The sequence below is a fragment of the Phlebotomus argentipes genome, unplaced genomic scaffold, assembly GCF_947086385.1.
Source record: "Phlebotomus argentipes unplaced genomic scaffold, Phlebotomus argentipes genome assembly contig_3, whole genome shotgun sequence".
In the NCBI taxonomy this organism is placed as follows: domain Eukaryota; kingdom Metazoa; phylum Arthropoda; class Insecta; order Diptera; family Psychodidae; genus Phlebotomus; species Phlebotomus argentipes.
In genome coordinates, this window is record NW_026776154.1 from 1 (window position 1) to 17,405 (window position 17,405).

Sequence of the window (17,405 nt, forward strand, 5' to 3'; positions counted from 1 at the left end):
GGCAAAAATTTTTCTCCCCCTCTGGTGGCACAGCTTGGATGATCGGTGGAGGTGTAAAAGAGATGTTTCACTTCACGTATAATTAACTATATTTAAACTTTATACACTTCAGAGGGCAAATGTTGTAGATTTGGAATTTAATTATTCAATAATTGTGTATAAGTCGCGATGTGGTACGCTGGATGGTCTGGTAAAGAGTGGTGAAGGCAAAATTACACAAGAGACAAATAGATTAAATTTTGGTGCCCTAGCGGGACTGGATAAGCAACTGGTTTTCTTATCTCTGTGGCGTGAAGCGCACTCGACGATATTTCTGCAGTGAAATGCGTCAACATCCTGGGGGGGCCGATGATGAGGGCGGGAGTCCCTCGATGGGCAATTTGGACAGCCTCTGAACTGCCCTTTTGTATTTACCCCTTGCTGTCCTGATCGTGACGACTCTGCATCGTCCATCTCTGCCCGGATGAAGCTCCTCGATGATGCCCATTGGCCATTGATGTGTGGCCATTGAATCGTCGCCGATGAGAACGATGTCTCCAATCTTCAAGTTGTCCGCTTCCTGCGTCCATTTGACTCTCTTCTGAAGAAGATGGAGATATTCTTTCCTCCAACGATGGGCGAAGTGCTGCAGAATCTTCTGGCAAAGTTGCCATCTGGAGAGACGATTTGGCGCAACATCTATGAGCGTCTGATCCGGGAGCGCGTTCAGTGGGCGTCCCACTAAAAAGTGGCCAGGAGTCAACGCGAACATCTCATTTGGATCCTCGGAGAGTGGCGTGATTGGTCTGCTATTGAGGATGGCTTCGATCTGTGCTACGATGGTGTTCAACTCCTCGAATGTGAGAATAGTCTGTCCAACTTCTCTGGCTAAGTGATGTTTGAGGGACTTGATCGCCGCCTCATAAAGTCCGCCATGATGAGGAGATCTTGGTGGCGCGAAGTGCCAATTGATGCCCTTGGGGGCTGCCTCTAAAACGACGTCTGGCAATGACTGGATGTCTCGCAGAAACTTTGCCAACTCTGCGCTGGCTCCGCGAAAATTGGTGACATTATCGCAGAAGATGTCGCTTGGAGCAGCTCTCCTGGCCGCGAATCTCCGCAGCGCAGCGACGAAGCCCTCGGATGAGAGACTGCCGACAACTTCCAGGTGAATGGCTTTCGTCGTGAAGCAGACAAAGGCGCAAATGTACGTCTTATATGATGTACCTCCTCTCTTGTAGCTAGGACGCGTGAGGACTGGGCCGCAGAAATCGATGCCACACACTTTGAATGGAGCCACGTGATCTGTCCTACTCGTGGGAAGATCTCCCATTCTCTGCTCCTGTCGGATCGGCTTGGTTTTCCAGCACACAACACATGAGCGAGCGACGTTTCTGGTCAGATTTCTTCCTCCCAGCGGCCAATATTTCTGACGCAGAGTGGCCAGAAGCAGTTGTGGTCCCGCGTGCATGTTATTCTTGTGTGTGTGGGTGGCGATAATCGTGGCGAGGCGACACTTGGGCAGAAGAATTGGATGGCGGGCATCGTAGTTTGCAGGCGATTGAGCCAGTCGGCCACCCACTCTGATGATTCCCTCTCCATCAATGAAGGGAGTCAAGTGGCGCACATGGGCGAACCTCCTGCTGGTCCACATGGTGCCATCGGCAATGGCTGATCTCACTTCTGCCTAGTGTTGAGCTTGTGCAAAAGATACTAGTTTGTGCTCTGATTTTAGGAGTTCTTGGGATGTAATGGGACCTCTAATGCGACTAGGCGAACCTGTCAGGACTCTTAGCACGTATGCTAGGATTCTTTGTATCCGCAGATAACTGCTGGATCTTTCAAGGATGGTGTCAAGGATGTGACTTTCTGGGACCTGATTGATAATGGCAGTCGACGAAGCAATGAGCGTGACACTATACGGGTCTTGAGGCCAGTTTTCGGCCTTACCCAACAAAAACTCTGGGCCCGTCCACCATATAGATGAACTTTTCAATTCTGTGGGCAACATACCACGCGATACAACGTCCGCAGGATTTGAGGCTCCCGGTACGTGCTGCCATTTCGAACCGTCCGTCAGTCTGAGAATCTCAGCGATTCTATGCGCGGTGAAAACGTCAAATTTAATGCGGTTTGATCTGATTTGCCCCAAAACAATCGTCGAGTCTGTCCACAAGAAATATTCCGTGACTGAGAGAGCATTTCTGATCTTGTGGGCCAACTGAGAGCCTAGAGCTGCGGCACACAATTCCAATTTGGGGATGGTGATCGACGATGTGGGAGCAATGCGCGACTTTGCCATCAGAATCTGAGACTGGCGACCATGGATATCATCCTCTGTGACCACATAAGCCACGGCACCATATGCAACTGAGCTGCTGTCGCAGAAGACATGCAACTCGGTGGACTTGGGAGACGTCAAAGTCGACATTGGGCGCTGAACTTTGATCTCCTGAAGGGTTGGAAGACCTTCGGCTAATTGTTTCCATTGGGAACTGATATGTTCCGGAAGCGGATCATCCCAATCCAACTTTTCCTCTTTCCAAAGGGCCTGCATGATCAATTTTCCAATAACAATCACTGGAGAGACGAAACCAAGAGGATCATAAAGTGACGCAATTGCCGCGAGGACTTCTCGCTTTGAATTGACGTCAATGAAATCTCGAGTGAGCTGGAAGACGAAAACATCATTCTGAGGGTGCCAAAGCATGCTTAGAGCCTTGGACTGTTCAGGAAAGATGCTGCGCACCTGTGAGGGTTCTACTTCCTCTGTGATTTCTGGACTGCTGACACACCATTTGGCGAGCGTCATGCCAGCGGAACTCAACAATTCCTTCAACTGCCGTTGAGTTTCAAGTGCATCGGAAATGGATGGGCATGATGCGAGACAATCGTCCACATAAAAATTCTCCTTCAGTGCCTTAGCAGCGAGTGGAAATTTTACCTCTTCTCTATCCGCCAGATCGATGAGGACTCTTGTCGCGAGATAAGGCGATGAACTTACGCCGAAGCAAACTCCTCTCGCCCTATAATGACGAATGGGTTCCGAATCTCGGAATCGCCACACAATGCGATGGTAGTCTTTGTGGGAGGGATGAATTAGCACCTGAGGATACATCTTCTGGATATCACAACAGAATGCAAACGGGTGTTCTCGGAATCTGAGGAGAATTGCGACGATGTCGGGCTGAACTGTCGGGCCCACCATGGCAACATCATTCAGGCTGAGGCCTGTTTGGGATTTTGAACTGGCATTCATGACGATGCGAACTTTAACTCCTGAGGAGGACTTCTTAGCAACAGCGTGATGAGGCATATAGTAAGAAGTGGAAGTGATCTCATCTGGGGGAACCTCCTCAAAAAATCGCAAGTCGAAATTCTCCTGCATCGCAGCGTGATATTGGCTTTTTATCTCTGGGTTGGCGGACAAACGACGCTCGAGACTGAGAAATTGTCTGGTGGCATTTGGCAAATTGTTATGAAGACGCACTAAACTGGGGCGAAAGGGGATCTTCACAACATATCTTCCAGTGTCATCGCGGACAGTGGACTCTTGGAAGCAGTTCTCCACGATCTCATGATCAAGTGTCTTAGGATGGGCAGTGGAAACTTCTTCTATTTCCCAAAACTTCCGGACCGATGAGTCGATGGAGGCCAGCGTCGTTCCAACATACGCGACCTGGTCTGATTGTCGCGTCTGTGACGAGCTAGCATAGGCGCCAGAAACAACCCATCCAAAGCAGCTCTCTTTGAGAATTGGCAAGCCTTTGCCCAATCTCATTATCTGTCTGGTGAATATCTCGTTATAGAATTCGTTGCTTATCAGCAAATCAATGGGCTGAGACACTTGCCATGTTGGGTCGGCAAGGGAGATCTCTGAGGGAATGGCGATCTGATCCACCTGTACCTTCCAATTAGGCAACTTTTGTTCCAACACTGCGGGAACATTTTGGCATGTCATCGAAAAATGGACATCTTGATTGTCAACTGCCTGCACACAACATTCAGCCTGGAATTTGGACTTGGCTCCACCTCCAACCACCCTCCCACTGTACACATCGGACAGAGATTTGGGCAGCCGAAGTCTTTGGAATAGGGGCTGTGAAATCAGATTGACTTGAGCTCCGGAATCCAGCAAAGCTCTGCACAGCTGCGGAACACCGAACTTATCCAAGACTCGTACCACAACCGTCTCCAGAAATACCTTCACAGCAGGGCGAGAGGCAGTGGAAGAGCCGACAATGGCTGTGGAGTCAGACTGTGAGGGGTCTGTGGGCCTATCATTCGATTGGGTCTGCTGCTGAGCAGGAGTGGATTGTGAGGACTCAGACTGAAAGGCTTCGTGCAAAAGTGTGTTGTGGTGTTTGGAGCATTTCCGGCAAGTGAAAAATGTACAATCCTTCGTCAAATGTGTCTCGGTGATACATTTTCGGCACAGTTTGTTGTTCCTGACAAGTTCCAGACGTTCTATGGAGGGCATGGCAATGAACTTGTGACACTTGAACAACTTGTGGCCTTCTTTTTTGCATCCAGGACAAGGAGATTGTGCAGTGGCAGAGAGAACTGTGGCTTTTTGTGGCTTGAGATTCTTATTGCTGGTTGGGCCAGCTGGAGTGGACTTGGTGGCCTGAGATGAGGATTTGGCCGGGTAAGAATTATACTGTGCAATGGACTTTAGTCTCTCTCTCAGAAACTGCAAGAATTGGACCATCGTTGGTGATTGACTCTTAACCTCGCGAGACCACAGAACTTGGGTTTCATGGTCGAGCTTCTCCAAAAGCAAATAAATGACCCACGGATCTCTTTCCTTGACATCAAGTGCGTCGAGGGAATTTAAAACTGAATTGGCGGTGGCAAAAAGATCCGTAAGAGCATCAACTGAGGAAGTGGAAATTGCTGGCATCGTGCAAAAGCGCGCAATGTGATGATGCACAACAGACTGCTGATCGTCATATTGTCCCACTAATGTGTCCCACGCAACAGAATAATTGGCATCTGTGATGGCCAAACTATCAATCAACTTCTTCGCATTTCCCTTGATTGAGGAGACCAAATATTGCATACGTTGCACATCAGTGAGGCGAGGGTTAAGATGAACAATGCTGCTGAACATGTCTTTAAAGTGATGCCAGACAGTGTAATCACCGGAAAATTCTGGGACCGTTAACACAGGGAGCTTCAAATGGGACTGATTTCTGACGTCGTGTGGTTCTAACCGTGAACTGAGGGCCACTACATTGGTCAGCTTATCAAAAAAGCTCTGATTGCGCACCTCTGCTTGTGCTTGATGAGTAATGAGCATGGCAAGAGCTTTTTCTAAATTAGCAATTGACGAATCACCAGAAATTTGAGCTGATGGCTGATGATTAGAGCCAGAAGGGCCAGGGATGGGCAAAGGATCATCATTATCATCCTTCCGGTCCAAAGCATCACCCAAAATTCTCCTCAACTGACTAATTCGCTCCATGATTCTCGAGTGCTCCTCATATTCAGTCACCGAATTATTTCCCGTATTCACTAGCTCTTCATGAACCATTGTGAGTTGAGCTTTAAGGTCATCAAGTTTAGTTATGTTGGAGGCAATATCTGTAGCCGAAAAGGAAGCCTCATCCTTGCGAACGGAATCAACATAATTTTCAATGCGAGTCAGGTGACCCTTAAGTGTTGCTCTTTTGCTCAGGAGAGTCATGATCAAACAGGGTGAGAGCGAAAGGAAAAAAAGATGGGAATTGCACAAATTTTCACTCTACACTGTTACAACTTACTTGGCGTGTGAAGATTGATACGGCAGAGCTGAATGGCGGCGTGGACTGCACTTGGTCACCGCAAAAGCTGGTGGACGCCTTCGCAAATTGGTCGGCGTTGCCTCGAAGGGCCAAAATGGGTGGGCACCAACCTGCAATTGTTCACTTATTTAGCCTATCTGGCTTGAAGGGCAAAAATGGGTGGGCACCAACCTGCAATTGTTCACTTATTTAGCCTATGTGGCTCGGAGGGCAAAAATTTTTCTCCCCCTCTGGTGGCACAGCTTGGGTGATCGGTGGAGGTGTAAAAAAGATATTCCACTTCACTTAGAACGAATATATTTAAACTTTCTACACTTCAAATGGCAAAAGTTGCTGAATTGGAATTTAATTATTCAATAATTGTGTATAAGTCGCGATGTGGTACGCTGGATGGTCTGGTAAAGAGTGGTGAAGGCAAAATTACACAAGAGACAAATAGATTAAATTTTGGTGCCCTAGCGGGACTGGATAAGCAACTGGTTTTCTTATCTCTGTGGCGTGAAGCGCACTCGACGATATTTCTGCAGTGAAATGCGTCAACAGCCACTTTGCTCCATCGCGCAAGAGAAAATCCATTGGCGCGCGCAGACTGCTCATTTGCTTGACGAATTTGCAGTAATAATTGATTGCGCCAAGGAAAGATCGCAGTTGTGGAACATCCTGAGGTGGTGGCATGTTCGTGATGGCCGCGACTTTCGCAGGATCGGGTCTCAGTCCTTGAGAGTCCAGAATATGGCCCAAGTACTTGACTTGTGCCTGGAAAAAGTTGCACTTCTCCAGCTTGATGTGGAAACCATACTCTTCAAGGCGTTGAAGCACTCTTCTGACTGTGGCGATGTGCGACGTGATGTCTGGACCTGAGACGCAGATGTCATCAAAGTAAACTGCGACATTGTCTATGCCTGCCAGCATTCCCTCGACAATGGCCTGGAATTGTCCTGGGGCGACTGATACGCCAGGTGCAAGGCGTGTGAAATGATAAAGACTACGGTGTGTGTGAATGGTCAAGAGCTTCTGTGAGTCCTCATCAACGGGGATCTGTAAATAGGCATCGGACAGATCGATATTGCTGAATATCTTACCAGATGCCAGCTTCTGGAAGATGTCGTCAGGCGTTGGGATTGGATATTTGTTGTCTTCCAACGCGCTGTTGAGACCCGTTGAATAGTCGCCGCAGATTCTCACAGAGCCGTTTGCCTTTCTTGCGACCACAATTGGGGCAGCCCACTCGGAAGAAGTCACTGGTTTGATGATGCCTTTGTCCTCAAGACGCTGCAGCTCACACTCGACCAAGTCCATGACGTGATAAGGAACTGGTCTTTCGGCCCTGAAGATTGGCTTGGCCCCTTCCTTGAGCTGAAGTGTGGCGGTCGTCTTGGTGCAGAGTCCCAGTCCATCATCGAAGACGTTTTTGAACTCCTCCTTGAGCTGCTGGATGAGTCTCGCCTTGTCGATTGGAGCAACTGAGACGTTCCGACAAAAAGAATCAGCTGGCTTTGACCAAAGATCAAAAAGCTGAATCCACTCGATGCCGAAAAGGTTGCTATTGGACCCTGAGACGAAACATCTTCCTGTGTGTGTGGCGCCGTTGAGTTTGATTGTGCATTCAAACTCCCCAAGAATACTCATGACGTTGAGTTGAGCATCCTTGACCCTGATCTGCGTGTTGGTGAGAGCAGGAGATCCAATTTCCTTCCATATCTTGTGTGAGATGATGGTCAGGTCGCTGGCTGTGTCGTACTGCAGTGAGACATCGTGATGGTTGATTGAGACGTCGATGAAACGCCGTGTCTCACTTGTGGCACAGTTGGCGATATGGACAACATTTGATCTGGTTGACTTCCTGGCCTTACTTGCGCTGAGGCAATATCCGTCTTTGTGGCCAACGGAATTGCAGGAAGTGCACTTGTGCTGTTTGTATGTGCAATCCCTCGAGTAATGCATGTTTCCACAGAACCAGCAAGGAGATCTTGGTCGATCTTTATCGTTAGAGTCTTTTGAGTGCGATGGAGCAGAGTTTTGAGTGTTGAATTGCTTTCGATTGGGCTTTGGCTTGAAATGCTTCTTCACGACCTTCGCTGTGGCTGTTGGTGGCTCGAATGTGTGCTCAGAAAAGCCCACAAGCGCTGCGTCTTTCTTCAGGTTGGTGAAACGTTTAGCCTCCTCAAGAAGAAACGCGAGATCGATGCCTTCCACCTTGGTGTCGAATTTGTGGAGCAACCGCGTTCGAACTTCGGCGAATCGCGGGTTTTTGAGGCCCAGCACAAAAATTAGCGCTTTGAATGAGTCGAGCTTGAGGGTGTTGAATTGGAAATCCTCGCACAGCTGATTAACGCGACCCATGTAGTCAATGAAGTCCTCTGTCTCCTTCATTTCCACTTGAAGACACTTCCAGCGCTTTGAAAAGATCGACACTGGTGCCGTGAAGATGTCCGAGAGGATCTTGACCGTCTCATCGAACTTCAGGTCGCGAGTATTCTTTGGCAAGATGAATTTGGAATACCGCGCGAACGACACTGAGTCCAATTTCCTCAATAGAAGACGGACTTTGGCGGAATCACTGAGAACTTCACCGTCAACTTTGATAATGTCTTCGTGACGACGATACCAATCCTCAAAGGTGACACCGTTCTCGGGGTCAAACGAGAAGGTCGTGCATGTTGCCGCCAAAGTATCGATGAGGCCTTCATGGTCATGAGATCTGTTCAGCAAATAGTTCAACGTCTGCTGCTGAGCCGCCAGAAAGTCAGTGATCTGCTTGAGTGGATCCACTTGTCCAGCAGCTGCATTGGGATTCGACATTGTTCAGCAGTGAATGCAATAGCCCGGACTGGTCCTGCCGTTATGATGCACCAAATTGGCGGGAAAGTGCGCCCGGACAATGTAACGGCTGCTTCTTTGTCTTAGACGTTCCGGAGCTCTGCACTGAAGCCAAAGACTCTGCCCTGATGTGGAGTCATCACTCAGCTCGTCGCCAGATGTTGCAGCTTGGGATTTACCTTTAATTAAGACGAGGATATTAGATCCCAGCCGCTTCGCCGATTGAGAAGAGTCCGTGCTGTGATTGAGGACTCGACGTCTTGCTTGATTAATTGTATTTATTAACACTGAATTTCACTCAACTTAACAAAGACTCAAAACTACGATGTGTTCGCTGTGGTGGCCAGGAAGCGAGTGAGCGAATCCCGTTCCCGGGCACTGCCACAATTCCCGGCACAAAAGGTTTCTCGCAGTCTTTTGGCGGGAAGATTTGTCCCAACATATAGTAGATGTTATTTTGTATCGGGGATGCATAAAGGGCCCGTCAGATGGCCTGGATGCCGTGGAGCAAGACTTCTTGCACCACCCCCATCTCTAATCTAATCTAATCTAATCTAGATGTAGGCGATCTCTGAAGAGGCATCTGTGTTGATGACAAGGATGATCGAGGTTGAAAGGTGAACGTACTATTGAGTGGTAAGGACGTTCGAGTGGATGTAATTGTGTTGTCGATTGACGTCGGCGACAAATCCCAATCTGCTATGCTCTTTTGTATGGCTAATGGAATCCGTGGGGAGTTGAGGCTCACTGGTAGTCGTTGAATTTGTTTGATGAGAGGAGTGATATTCTCTCTCGGAAAATTTACCGATGTGTCTGGAATTTCCTCAGAAATTGATTGATTTTGCACTGTTATGTTATGTTGATCCTTCTGTTGTTCCTTGTGGTTCTTTTGCTGCTTGTTTTTCCTTTGCGGATTGTCCTTTGATATAACAACTCTGCCTCTGAGGTGCAGACTACGATGCATCGACGATTAATCACAGTCACACAACTTTTCACTTGCACTTTCCCACAGTTATTGGCGAAAACACCAGATGAAGTGAAACGCCTGACGTCCCAAACTCAACTCCGCTTTATTGTAATCCAGTCCGGGGTTTTATCATACATTTCTCTCTTATTCTAGTCTCTTACTCTTAACTTCTCTTAACTCCCTCTATCTTTTGAATCGGAATACATTAGTTCGCTACATCTTTGCCGTGGAATCGAATAGTAGCCTCAAACTGTCCAAGCACCTGGATGCGATTGGCCTGAGCATCGCGGACAGTGAGTGAAGATTCTTGAAGCGCCGGCTTGCCAATCTTCTCCCAGGCGTCTCTGGTCATAACAGAGACATCGGCAGCGCTGTCGAGCTGGAACAAGAGCGGCTGACCGTTGACCACAGGAGTGAGGTATCGTCGACCACGATACCGTTCTGAGTGTATGGCGTTAGCGCGGGCTTGCTGATTCTTCCTCTTCTTGGCGATGTTCTTCCTTCCGCGCTGTGCCTTGGGCTTCCCGGAGGAGGACTGAGCAGGTGGGCAGTACCCCGTCTTGTGGCCAATTTGGCCACAATCCTAGCACTTCGTCTCACGGTGGTTGCAGTCCCTCACGAAATGCATAGCACCGCACAGGAAGCAGGGCCGCGGAGGATGATCCCTCTTACCATGATTCGCATGGTTCTTCTTCACACTCACGACACTCACAGACGCGGCCGGGACGATATCGAGACGAGCATCCTTCTTCACGTTGGATAAGCGACGGGCCTCGTCGATGAGGAAGTCGACGTTGATCTTCTCTGAGTCCGTCTCCAATTTCGCCAGCAATTGCTCACGTACGGAGATGTGGCGGTCACTCCGGATGCTGATGCAGAACATGAGAGCCTTGAATTGGTCCGGAGTGCAGGCACTGATTTGGAAGTCTTCGCATAGACTGTTGATGAGGCCACCGTGGTTGCCCCAATCATCAGCCTCGTCCATGGTGTATTGGAGGCACTTTCTCCGCATGCTGAAGAACGATTCACCTTTCCCGAAGAGTCGAGAAAGTCTCCGGACATTCTCTTCAAACGAGATCTCGGCGGGATCTCGAGGCCGGAGAAGGTTAGCGTATCGAGCATACGCTGCACCGTCCAATCGCCGTAGCAGAAGTCTGACTCGCGCCGCTTCATCCAGATTCTTCCCGTCTTCCAGGAATGTCGACTTGTAGCGGCTGAACCATGTCTCGAAGGTCAGATTCTGGTCCGGTGAGTCCGTAAATGGCGTGATGGCACGAGCTAGAGCCTCGACTTCAGGTGCGGGAGTCGAGCATGCGGTAGCACGTGGTGAGTCAGGTGATTTCTCGGCGAGTTTCCGCTCGATGAGATTCTCAATTGCCTTGAGGAAGCTGGCAGCAGATTCGTCAGCCATCTCGTTCGCCAGATGTTGTGGCGGGAAGATAAATACCTGGGGATTTCAGGGAGTTAGATGATCCTAGATCTCTTCGGGAAAGGTGAATCGCTCTTCAGCATGCGGAGAAAGTGCCTCCAATACACCATGGACGAGGCTGATGATTGGGGCAACCACGGTGGCCTCATCAACAGTCTATGCGAAGACTTCCAAATCAGTGCCTGCACTCCGGACCAATTCAAGGCTCTCATGTTCTGCATCAGCATCCGGAGTGACCGCCACATCTCCGTACGTGAGCAATTGCTGGCGAAATTGGAGACGGACTCAGAGAAGATCAACGTCGACTTCCTCATCGACGAGGCCCGTCGCTTATCCAACGTGAAGAAGGATGCTCGTCTCGATATCGTCCCGGCCGCGTCTGTGAGTGTCGTGAGTGTGAAGAAGAACCATGCGAATCATGGTAAGAGGGATCATCCTCCGCGGCCCTGCTTCCTGTGCGGTGCTATGCATTTCGTGAGGGACTGCAACCACCGTGAGACGAAGTGCTAGGATTGTGGCCAAATTGGCCACAAGACGGGGTACTGCCCACCTGCTCAGTCCTCCTCCGGGAAGCCCAAGGCACAGCGCGGAAGGAAGAACATCGCCAAGAAGAGGAAGAATCAGCAAGCCCGCGCTAACGCCATACACTCAGAACGGTATCGTGGTCGACGATACCTCACTCCTGTGGTCAACGGTCAGCCGCTCTTGTTCCAGCTCGACAGCGCTGCCGATGTCTCTGTTATGACCAGAGACGCCTGGGAGAAGATTGGCAAGCCGGCGCTTCAAGAATCTTCACTCACTGTCCGCGATGCTCAGGCCAGTCGCATCCAGGTGCTTGGACAGTTTGAGGCTACTATTCGATTCCACGGCAAAGAGATCCAGCGGCGATGCCTCGTATCGCCCAGCGCTCACGATAATCTCTTTGGGATTGAATGTGTTCATGAGAAATGAACAGGGTTTATTTGTGTTAATTTTGTATCAATAATTCCCATCTTATAATTCCCATTATAATTAATTTTAGGCTAACTTGAACAGCGGGGACGACCCACGCTGTGATCAGTTTTGCTGATGTAGTAATAAGGGCGGAGAGTTCTCCCACTCTCGCCGTTTACACTTCTTCCCTCAGGAGAAGCGTAAACAAATTTGCAATATATTGAGACGCGGGCGACAATTAATTTCAGTCGTCTTTCGCATTTGTGCAGTGAAACAGCCTTTGGGCTGTGCATAGAAGCCCAACAATGGGTGATGCAGTAACTGCAACTTTGCGTTTTTAAGACAATTCGCGTGGTCAAGAGACCAACAGTACTAAGAAGTATTTGCAAACGGCAAGAGCCAAAAAGTTCAGGCAGGAGCCACCTTTCATTGATTTTCTTATTGTTAATGACTGTTTATTGAATTTATAGTTAGTTAGTGAAGTAAAGTAGATTAAGTGTTAAGTGCAATCAAGTGTTTAATTGTTCACCCTCAACCCCACAAAGGAACTCGGCCGCGATCCATTCGCGCCAGTCACCTTTGGTTAAAGAGATTACATCCCATTCGAGCGAATACTCGCTCGTGAGGTGCAATTTCCTTCCCCCAAGAGAAGACCCAAACGGCAGGAGAGATTCCCAGGGTTTTCCTGAATCTCGCCACCAGCTCTGCCACACCGATATCACTCCATCTTTTCTCGCTTTCATGGTCCTTCGAGACCACGGAAAACCCAAGTCTTTGCTGTCGTTTAACGTCTTCTTAAATTCGACGAATTTTATTCCCCCAATTTCCTTGCGAAAACCTTTATCATTTGCTTGAGCGCTCAAAGAGTTTGCGCAGAGGGATAAAAATTCATGCCAAGAGGCGCATTAAGATCATCAAGGATCTGGAAACACTCCTGGAGGAGGTAAAGGACTTGGAAGTCCAAGCTGAAGGAATTAATACACAAAAAACATCGACGGAAGAAGCGCGTATAATTTCAATAACGCGTCATCGTGGGCACGAAAAAATTTGGCTGGCTCGGCAAATAACTTCACTGCCACATCGCGCGCGTGCATTTTTCTCTTCGCGACAGTGTATTTTTTCCATTCCTCTTCACACGCTATTCGTAAGCCATGGACACCACGGCGATTTTAGCTGAATCTGCGGCGCGCGCAGCAGATATGGAGCGCTTATGGAAACATTTCAAAAAGGAGGGGAACAGGAAAACTGCGGATTATATTGGAAAAGCAATGGACAAGCTCCAGAAGCTTTGGGCCACCATTTCCACAAATCACGGGATTCTCGTGGAACATTTGGAGCCTGACAACCAATATTTTCGCACCACTCTTTTTGAGGACATAAAAGCGTTTTACGAGGAGGCCCGGGAGGGCATGTCAAAGGCATATCAGGAGATGTGCAAGAGTGTCATTCAGGATTCAGAGGACGACTCTGTTGGCGAAGTCCCGACATTGCCCCACGTCAATGATAAGACACTAAAAGAGTCCCAGGGAGATTTTTTGCAGGCCGAGGAGGCTGACAAGTACAAAAAAGTGGTCACAAAAAAGAAAAATTCCCATAAGGAGAAACCATTGGAATGGAAGGATTCTCAATCAGGAGGATCAAGGAGCAAACAGGACCGCTCCAAGTCAAATTTCCTTGACGACGAGGAAAATGACGATATTTTCCGCTCGGCGGAAAATGATTCAGACCCTTTCGTCCTTCAAATTGGAAGAGGGCAAATGTTGCGTATGGTCATGGATGAGCTGAAGCGAGAGAACAAGAGGCCAAATTTGCCGCCACTAAAGGTGCCCATGTTTAGTGGAAAAACCAGTGAGTGGCGCGGATTTTTTGAAATGTTTTCTCACGTTATTCACAACGACCCGAACCATTGCGATACGGACAAGATGTCGTATCTTCTGTCCTACCTGGAGGGGGACGCAAAGCGGTTAGTGAGTCACCTTTCGCCTACAGGTGATCACTACAAAGCGGCGCTGGACTTGCTAAGAAACAGATATGATCACAAAAGGAAGACGACCTTTGATTATGTGAATCTGTTGCTCGACGTCAGGAGAGTCGAATACCGCAGCGCCAAGGACATCGTTGATCTACACGACAGGCTCAACGAAGTACTCGCCGGGCTAGGAAGCCTAGGTTACCGCACGGAGCACTGGGATCCCTTGATAATAGGGATGTGCATAAGGAAGCTGGATGATGAATCGATTCAGCTGTTCGAACAATCATTGGATGAGCCAACCGAGGTGCCTACTGTAAAACAGTTTCTTAAATTCCTGTTCAAGAGACATCTCGTACTGTCTTCTATCAGGAACTTCGCTGAGAAGAAGAAAGGAGGAAAGGATAGGATTGATAGCAACAAATCGTATCACTCCACGTCGACCAAGCCAACGATGGTTTGTTTTCTGTGCAAAGAGGAGCACACACTCGCCAGCTGTCCAAGATATCTGGAATTGACATCAGATCAGAGGCTTCAGATGGCGATAAAGCTGGACTTGTGCCTAAATTGCCTCGGGCATAAAAAGGACAGGGACAAAGAGTGCACAAAGGTTCATATGTGCAAGCAATGTGACGAAGAACATCATGAGACGTTACATTTCGAAGAAGAGGAAGCGGAGCCCACTGATGCTCTAGTAAGCATCAGGGATAATAAGGATGAATTTGAGGAACGACTGGCCTTGCACGCAGCTGCGGCAACACCTCTGTTTCCCACAGCTCTCCTTAAAGTAAAACAGGCTGATGGTTCATGGACACTCCTACGAGCTTTGATAGACACTGGATCTGGAGATTCGTTTATATCAGAAAGAGCAGCTCAGGACTTAGCTCTGCCTCGGGTGAAGATCAACGCACCAGTCAGAGGCATAGCTGGAGCACCCGCTCCAACTTCACGACATCAGATATGTCTCACCATGGCCCCAAGATTCCCCTCGACCTTTCAGCTGGAGCTGAACGCCCTGGTACTCTCGTCACTCACAGGATTCTTGCCTCAAACGGAGATCAGTTCTGCATCATACAAGAGTTTTAATGTGGACAACATTCCCATAGCAGATCCTTGCTTTATGACACCAGGACCGATCGATCTAATTCTGGTGTAAAGATTCTCTATCGGCTTTTTTAGAGAATTACTTTGCTGGAGGAAAGTCGCCTCTCGATTTCTTCAAGAGGTCCCCTTGCTCCCTCTAGAGAACAAAGTATCTTCTGCAACAGTGCAAGGCGCGTCCTGTATGGACTAAAATGCCTTCGGTCAACGGCAATCTAATGCCACCGGGCTTAAGCAAGAATGCTCCCTGGTGAGTGGCGACCACCGGTGGTGCCTCCGATTTGCACTGGGCTAAGGTTTAGCCTCAGAAAATACTTCTTTCTCTACTGCCGCTTTTACTGGAGCTCCTTGAAGAGGAGCCGCTGGTAGAGGCAGGGAAAGAGCCGACTCTGGCCGCTAATATGAATGGCAAGAGTGCCGCTGATATTAGCCAGAGACTTAGCCGCTGAAAGAAGCACTGGAGGTGCTGCGGACAAGGCTAAGTGGTCCTGAGAAATCGCAAATATTAATGGAAGGGAAGCTTACTTATTGAAAGCTGCTGGATTTCCATGCGAAGTCTGATTTATTCAATGCATTACACCGTCTTTTATACACAAAATTCTTATCCCTACTTAATTAATTCGGCGACAAATTGTAATATCGACAAATTCAAAGTGACAAAAGAAGTGACGAAAAGTGGTGGCGAGAAATGCACCCGCTGCATTTTTCTGAATGTGGGTCATCGAGTGTGTGACTCATATGACTTTATATGGAGATTAGATTATTTGATTTTTCTCCCATTTATCTTATCTTATCAACAAGGATTCAGTCAGGACTTGATCCTTGTTGTGGTTAGTATCTAGTGTGCTGAAATATATTCGGGTTTTCGCGGTGGAAATGGCATATTTTACACCGCCGTGCAAGGGGTTAGAAATGGTACTATTATTTTCTAATCTAGCTGAAATTTGAAACCTTTTTGACCTAAACCTGGCGATTAAGATGTATATCTATTACTTAAACTAAGTTTGCTTGGCCTGAGAATGTTAGAAATAGTAAAAAATAGTGTCTCAATTTCGGACTTAAATCTAACATTCATTTACTGCATGTTTCAACCGGAACATCCTGGCCGCCGGGAAGATCCGAAGTTTCCTTGTTGGGTTGGAGAATGAGCTGGAGTCGTTGTACTAGAGGCAGATTGTGGTTTGAGGCCTCTGTCTGTGGCTCCTGCAAATTTCCTGGCTGCTCTGTTGACTTCTTCCGATGAAAGATTTTGGTCCAGTGTGCCCTTGTCTTGAAGAGTATGAAGATGAGAATGATGAATCCGATGACTCCTGAAACGCTGTACGTAGTGGGATGTGACATCGGGCTCAGCATGAGTGGTACTACTGTTGGCACAGGTGGAGCTACTGATGTGAAGATGTCTTCAGAGCGGCCAATTATGTGGGTGGTGTTCAGCATCACTGTGGGCTGCCTTCTGAATTCAATGGTGTCGATCTCTGGGAGCTTGATAGTGCGGCTGAACATGTCTGTTGCTTGGAGCTTCATTGTGAACCCTGTTCTGAGCGTGAGAGAGCTGGTTTTGACAAAGCATTCTCGCTTGACGTGGAGAATCCCTGTGTTGTTGAGCAGTAGTTCTTCTCTGAAGCCGTTACACATGATCGTGATTGGTGTTGATTTTTCAGTTATGAAAAACCATGTGTTGTCGCTGTTGAGCCGTTTCCAAATGACCTGTTTAACTGCTACCTTTCTGGTCGCACATGTTGTTCCCTGATGTCTATTGAAAACTTCATCAATTGCACATGAGGGATGTTTTGACATGTCGTAAACTATGTTTACGTCGCAGACATGTCTTGAAGGCTCTATAGTGTGGCAGTTCCTGAGGTCGGAGTCTTTCATCACGAAATATTTGTAGTTGTGATAGTCTGCTCCGATCAAAGGCTCCTTAATCTCTTGTAAGGCAAATGTGTTGTTGCCTATTTGTTGAGGAATGGGAGTTATATGGATCAGCTGATAGGAATTGGTCTCAACTATCTGTAGGTAAGTGTAGACATAGATGGTGGATTTATCTACCTTGAACTTGAGTGGTTGCTGGATCTGTCTTGAGACGATCAAGTTTGGTCCAAGTTTCTTGTGTGCTAACTCAATCCTTTCATCAATCTGGGTCTTGCTTATGAGATCAATGCTGTTGGCCTTATTGGTGAGGACACGTATCAGAGCTTGGTATTTTTGCTTCAACTCTTCATAGTATCCAGTGGCTCCGAGGTAGGTTGTTAGCATGAGAATGTCCATTCGATTTTGATCGATGGCGGAGTTCTGATTTTGCATGTCAGAGATAACTTGTTGCATTTGCTGAACTCTGTCGTTGAACAGATTCATCTTTTGCTCAATGATTTTGTTTGACTGAGTTACTCTTGTATTTAGGAGCAGTGTCTGTTGATTCAT

At 48.0% G+C, this 17,405-nt stretch overlaps 6 protein-coding genes across 6 annotated transcripts; 1 reads left to right on the forward strand and 5 right to left on the reverse strand.

Moving 5' to 3' along the window:
• Positions 1–328: 328 nt before the first annotated feature.
• Positions 329–1,633, reverse strand: LOC132262578 (uncharacterized). Its single transcript, XM_059761882.1, has one exon. The coding sequence runs from the start codon at positions 1,631–1,633 to the stop codon at positions 329–331; it is 1,305 nt and encodes a 434-aa protein (XP_059617865.1).
• A 33-nt stretch (positions 1,634–1,666) lies between these two features.
• On the reverse strand, positions 1,667–5,668 carry LOC132262516 (uncharacterized). The gene has a single exon (XM_059761797.1). The coding sequence runs from the start codon at positions 5,666–5,668 to the stop codon at positions 1,667–1,669; it is 4,002 nt and encodes a 1,333-aa protein (XP_059617780.1).
• A 72-nt stretch (positions 5,669–5,740) lies between these two features.
• LOC132262527 (uncharacterized protein K02A2.6-like) lies at positions 5,741–8,567 on the reverse strand. The gene is made up of 2 exons (XM_059761809.1): positions 6,423–8,567; positions 5,741–5,875 (listed from the first exon to the last, which is right to left on the reverse strand). Exons 1-2 carry the CDS (start codon positions 8,565–8,567, stop codon positions 5,741–5,743), a joined length of 2,280 nt encoding a protein of 759 aa, XP_059617792.1.
• Positions 8,568–9,757: 1,190 nt separating this feature from the next.
• LOC132262538 (uncharacterized protein K02A2.6-like) lies at positions 9,758–10,963 on the reverse strand. Its single transcript, XM_059761819.1, has 2 exons — positions 10,172–10,963; positions 9,758–10,111 (listed from the first exon to the last, which is right to left on the reverse strand). Exons 1-2 carry the CDS (start codon positions 10,961–10,963, stop codon positions 9,758–9,760), a joined length of 1,146 nt encoding a protein of 381 aa, XP_059617802.1.
• Positions 10,964–11,089: 126 nt separating this feature from the next.
• Positions 11,090–11,932, forward strand: LOC132262548 (uncharacterized protein K02A2.6-like). Its single transcript, XM_059761831.1, has 2 exons — positions 11,090–11,455; positions 11,516–11,932. The coding sequence occupies exons 1-2, from the start codon at positions 11,090–11,092 to the stop codon at positions 11,930–11,932; spliced, it is 783 nt and encodes a 260-aa protein (XP_059617814.1).
• Positions 11,933–16,055: 4,123 nt separating this feature from the next.
• LOC132262551 (uncharacterized) lies at positions 16,056–17,405 on the reverse strand. The gene has a single exon (XM_059761845.1). The coding sequence runs from the start codon at positions 17,403–17,405 to the stop codon at positions 16,056–16,058; it is 1,350 nt and encodes a 449-aa protein (XP_059617828.1).

What these genes read in the sequence shown, in the direction of transcription:
- LOC132262578 (XM_059761882.1), bottom strand. Translation starts at nt 1,633, where the DNA reads ATGTGGACCAGCAGGAGGTTCGCCCATGTGCGCCACTTGACTCCCTTC.
- LOC132262516 (XM_059761797.1), bottom strand. Translation starts at nt 5,668, where the DNA reads ATGACTCTCCTGAGCAAAAGAGCAACACTTAAGGGTCACCTGACTCGC.
- LOC132262527 (XM_059761809.1), bottom strand. Translation starts at nt 8,567, where the DNA reads ATGTCGAATCCCAATGCAGCTGCTGGACAAGTGGATCCACTCAAGCAG. An exon ending in ACATGCCACCACCTCAGGAT is followed by an intron (nt 5,876 to 6,422) that starts GTTCCACAACTG and finishes GAACAATTGCAG; the next exon opens with GTTGGTGCCCACCCATTTTG.
- LOC132262538 (XM_059761819.1), bottom strand. Translation starts at nt 10,963, where the DNA reads ATGGCTGACGAATCTGCTGCCAGCTTCCTCAAGGCAATTGAGAATCTC. An exon ending in TGTGCGGTGCTATGCATTTC is followed by an intron (nt 10,112 to 10,171) that starts GTGAGGGACTGC and finishes ATTGGCCACAAG; the next exon opens with ACGGGGTACTGCCCACCTGC.
- LOC132262548 (XM_059761831.1), top strand. Translation starts at nt 11,090, where the DNA reads ATGGACGAGGCTGATGATTGGGGCAACCACGGTGGCCTCATCAACAGT. An exon ending in TGTGCGGTGCTATGCATTTC is followed by an intron (nt 11,456 to 11,515) that starts GTGAGGGACTGC and finishes ATTGGCCACAAG; the next exon opens with ACGGGGTACTGCCCACCTGC.
- LOC132262551 (XM_059761845.1), bottom strand. Translation starts at nt 17,405, where the DNA reads ATGAATCAACAGACACTGCTCCTAAATACAAGAGTAACTCAGTCAAAC.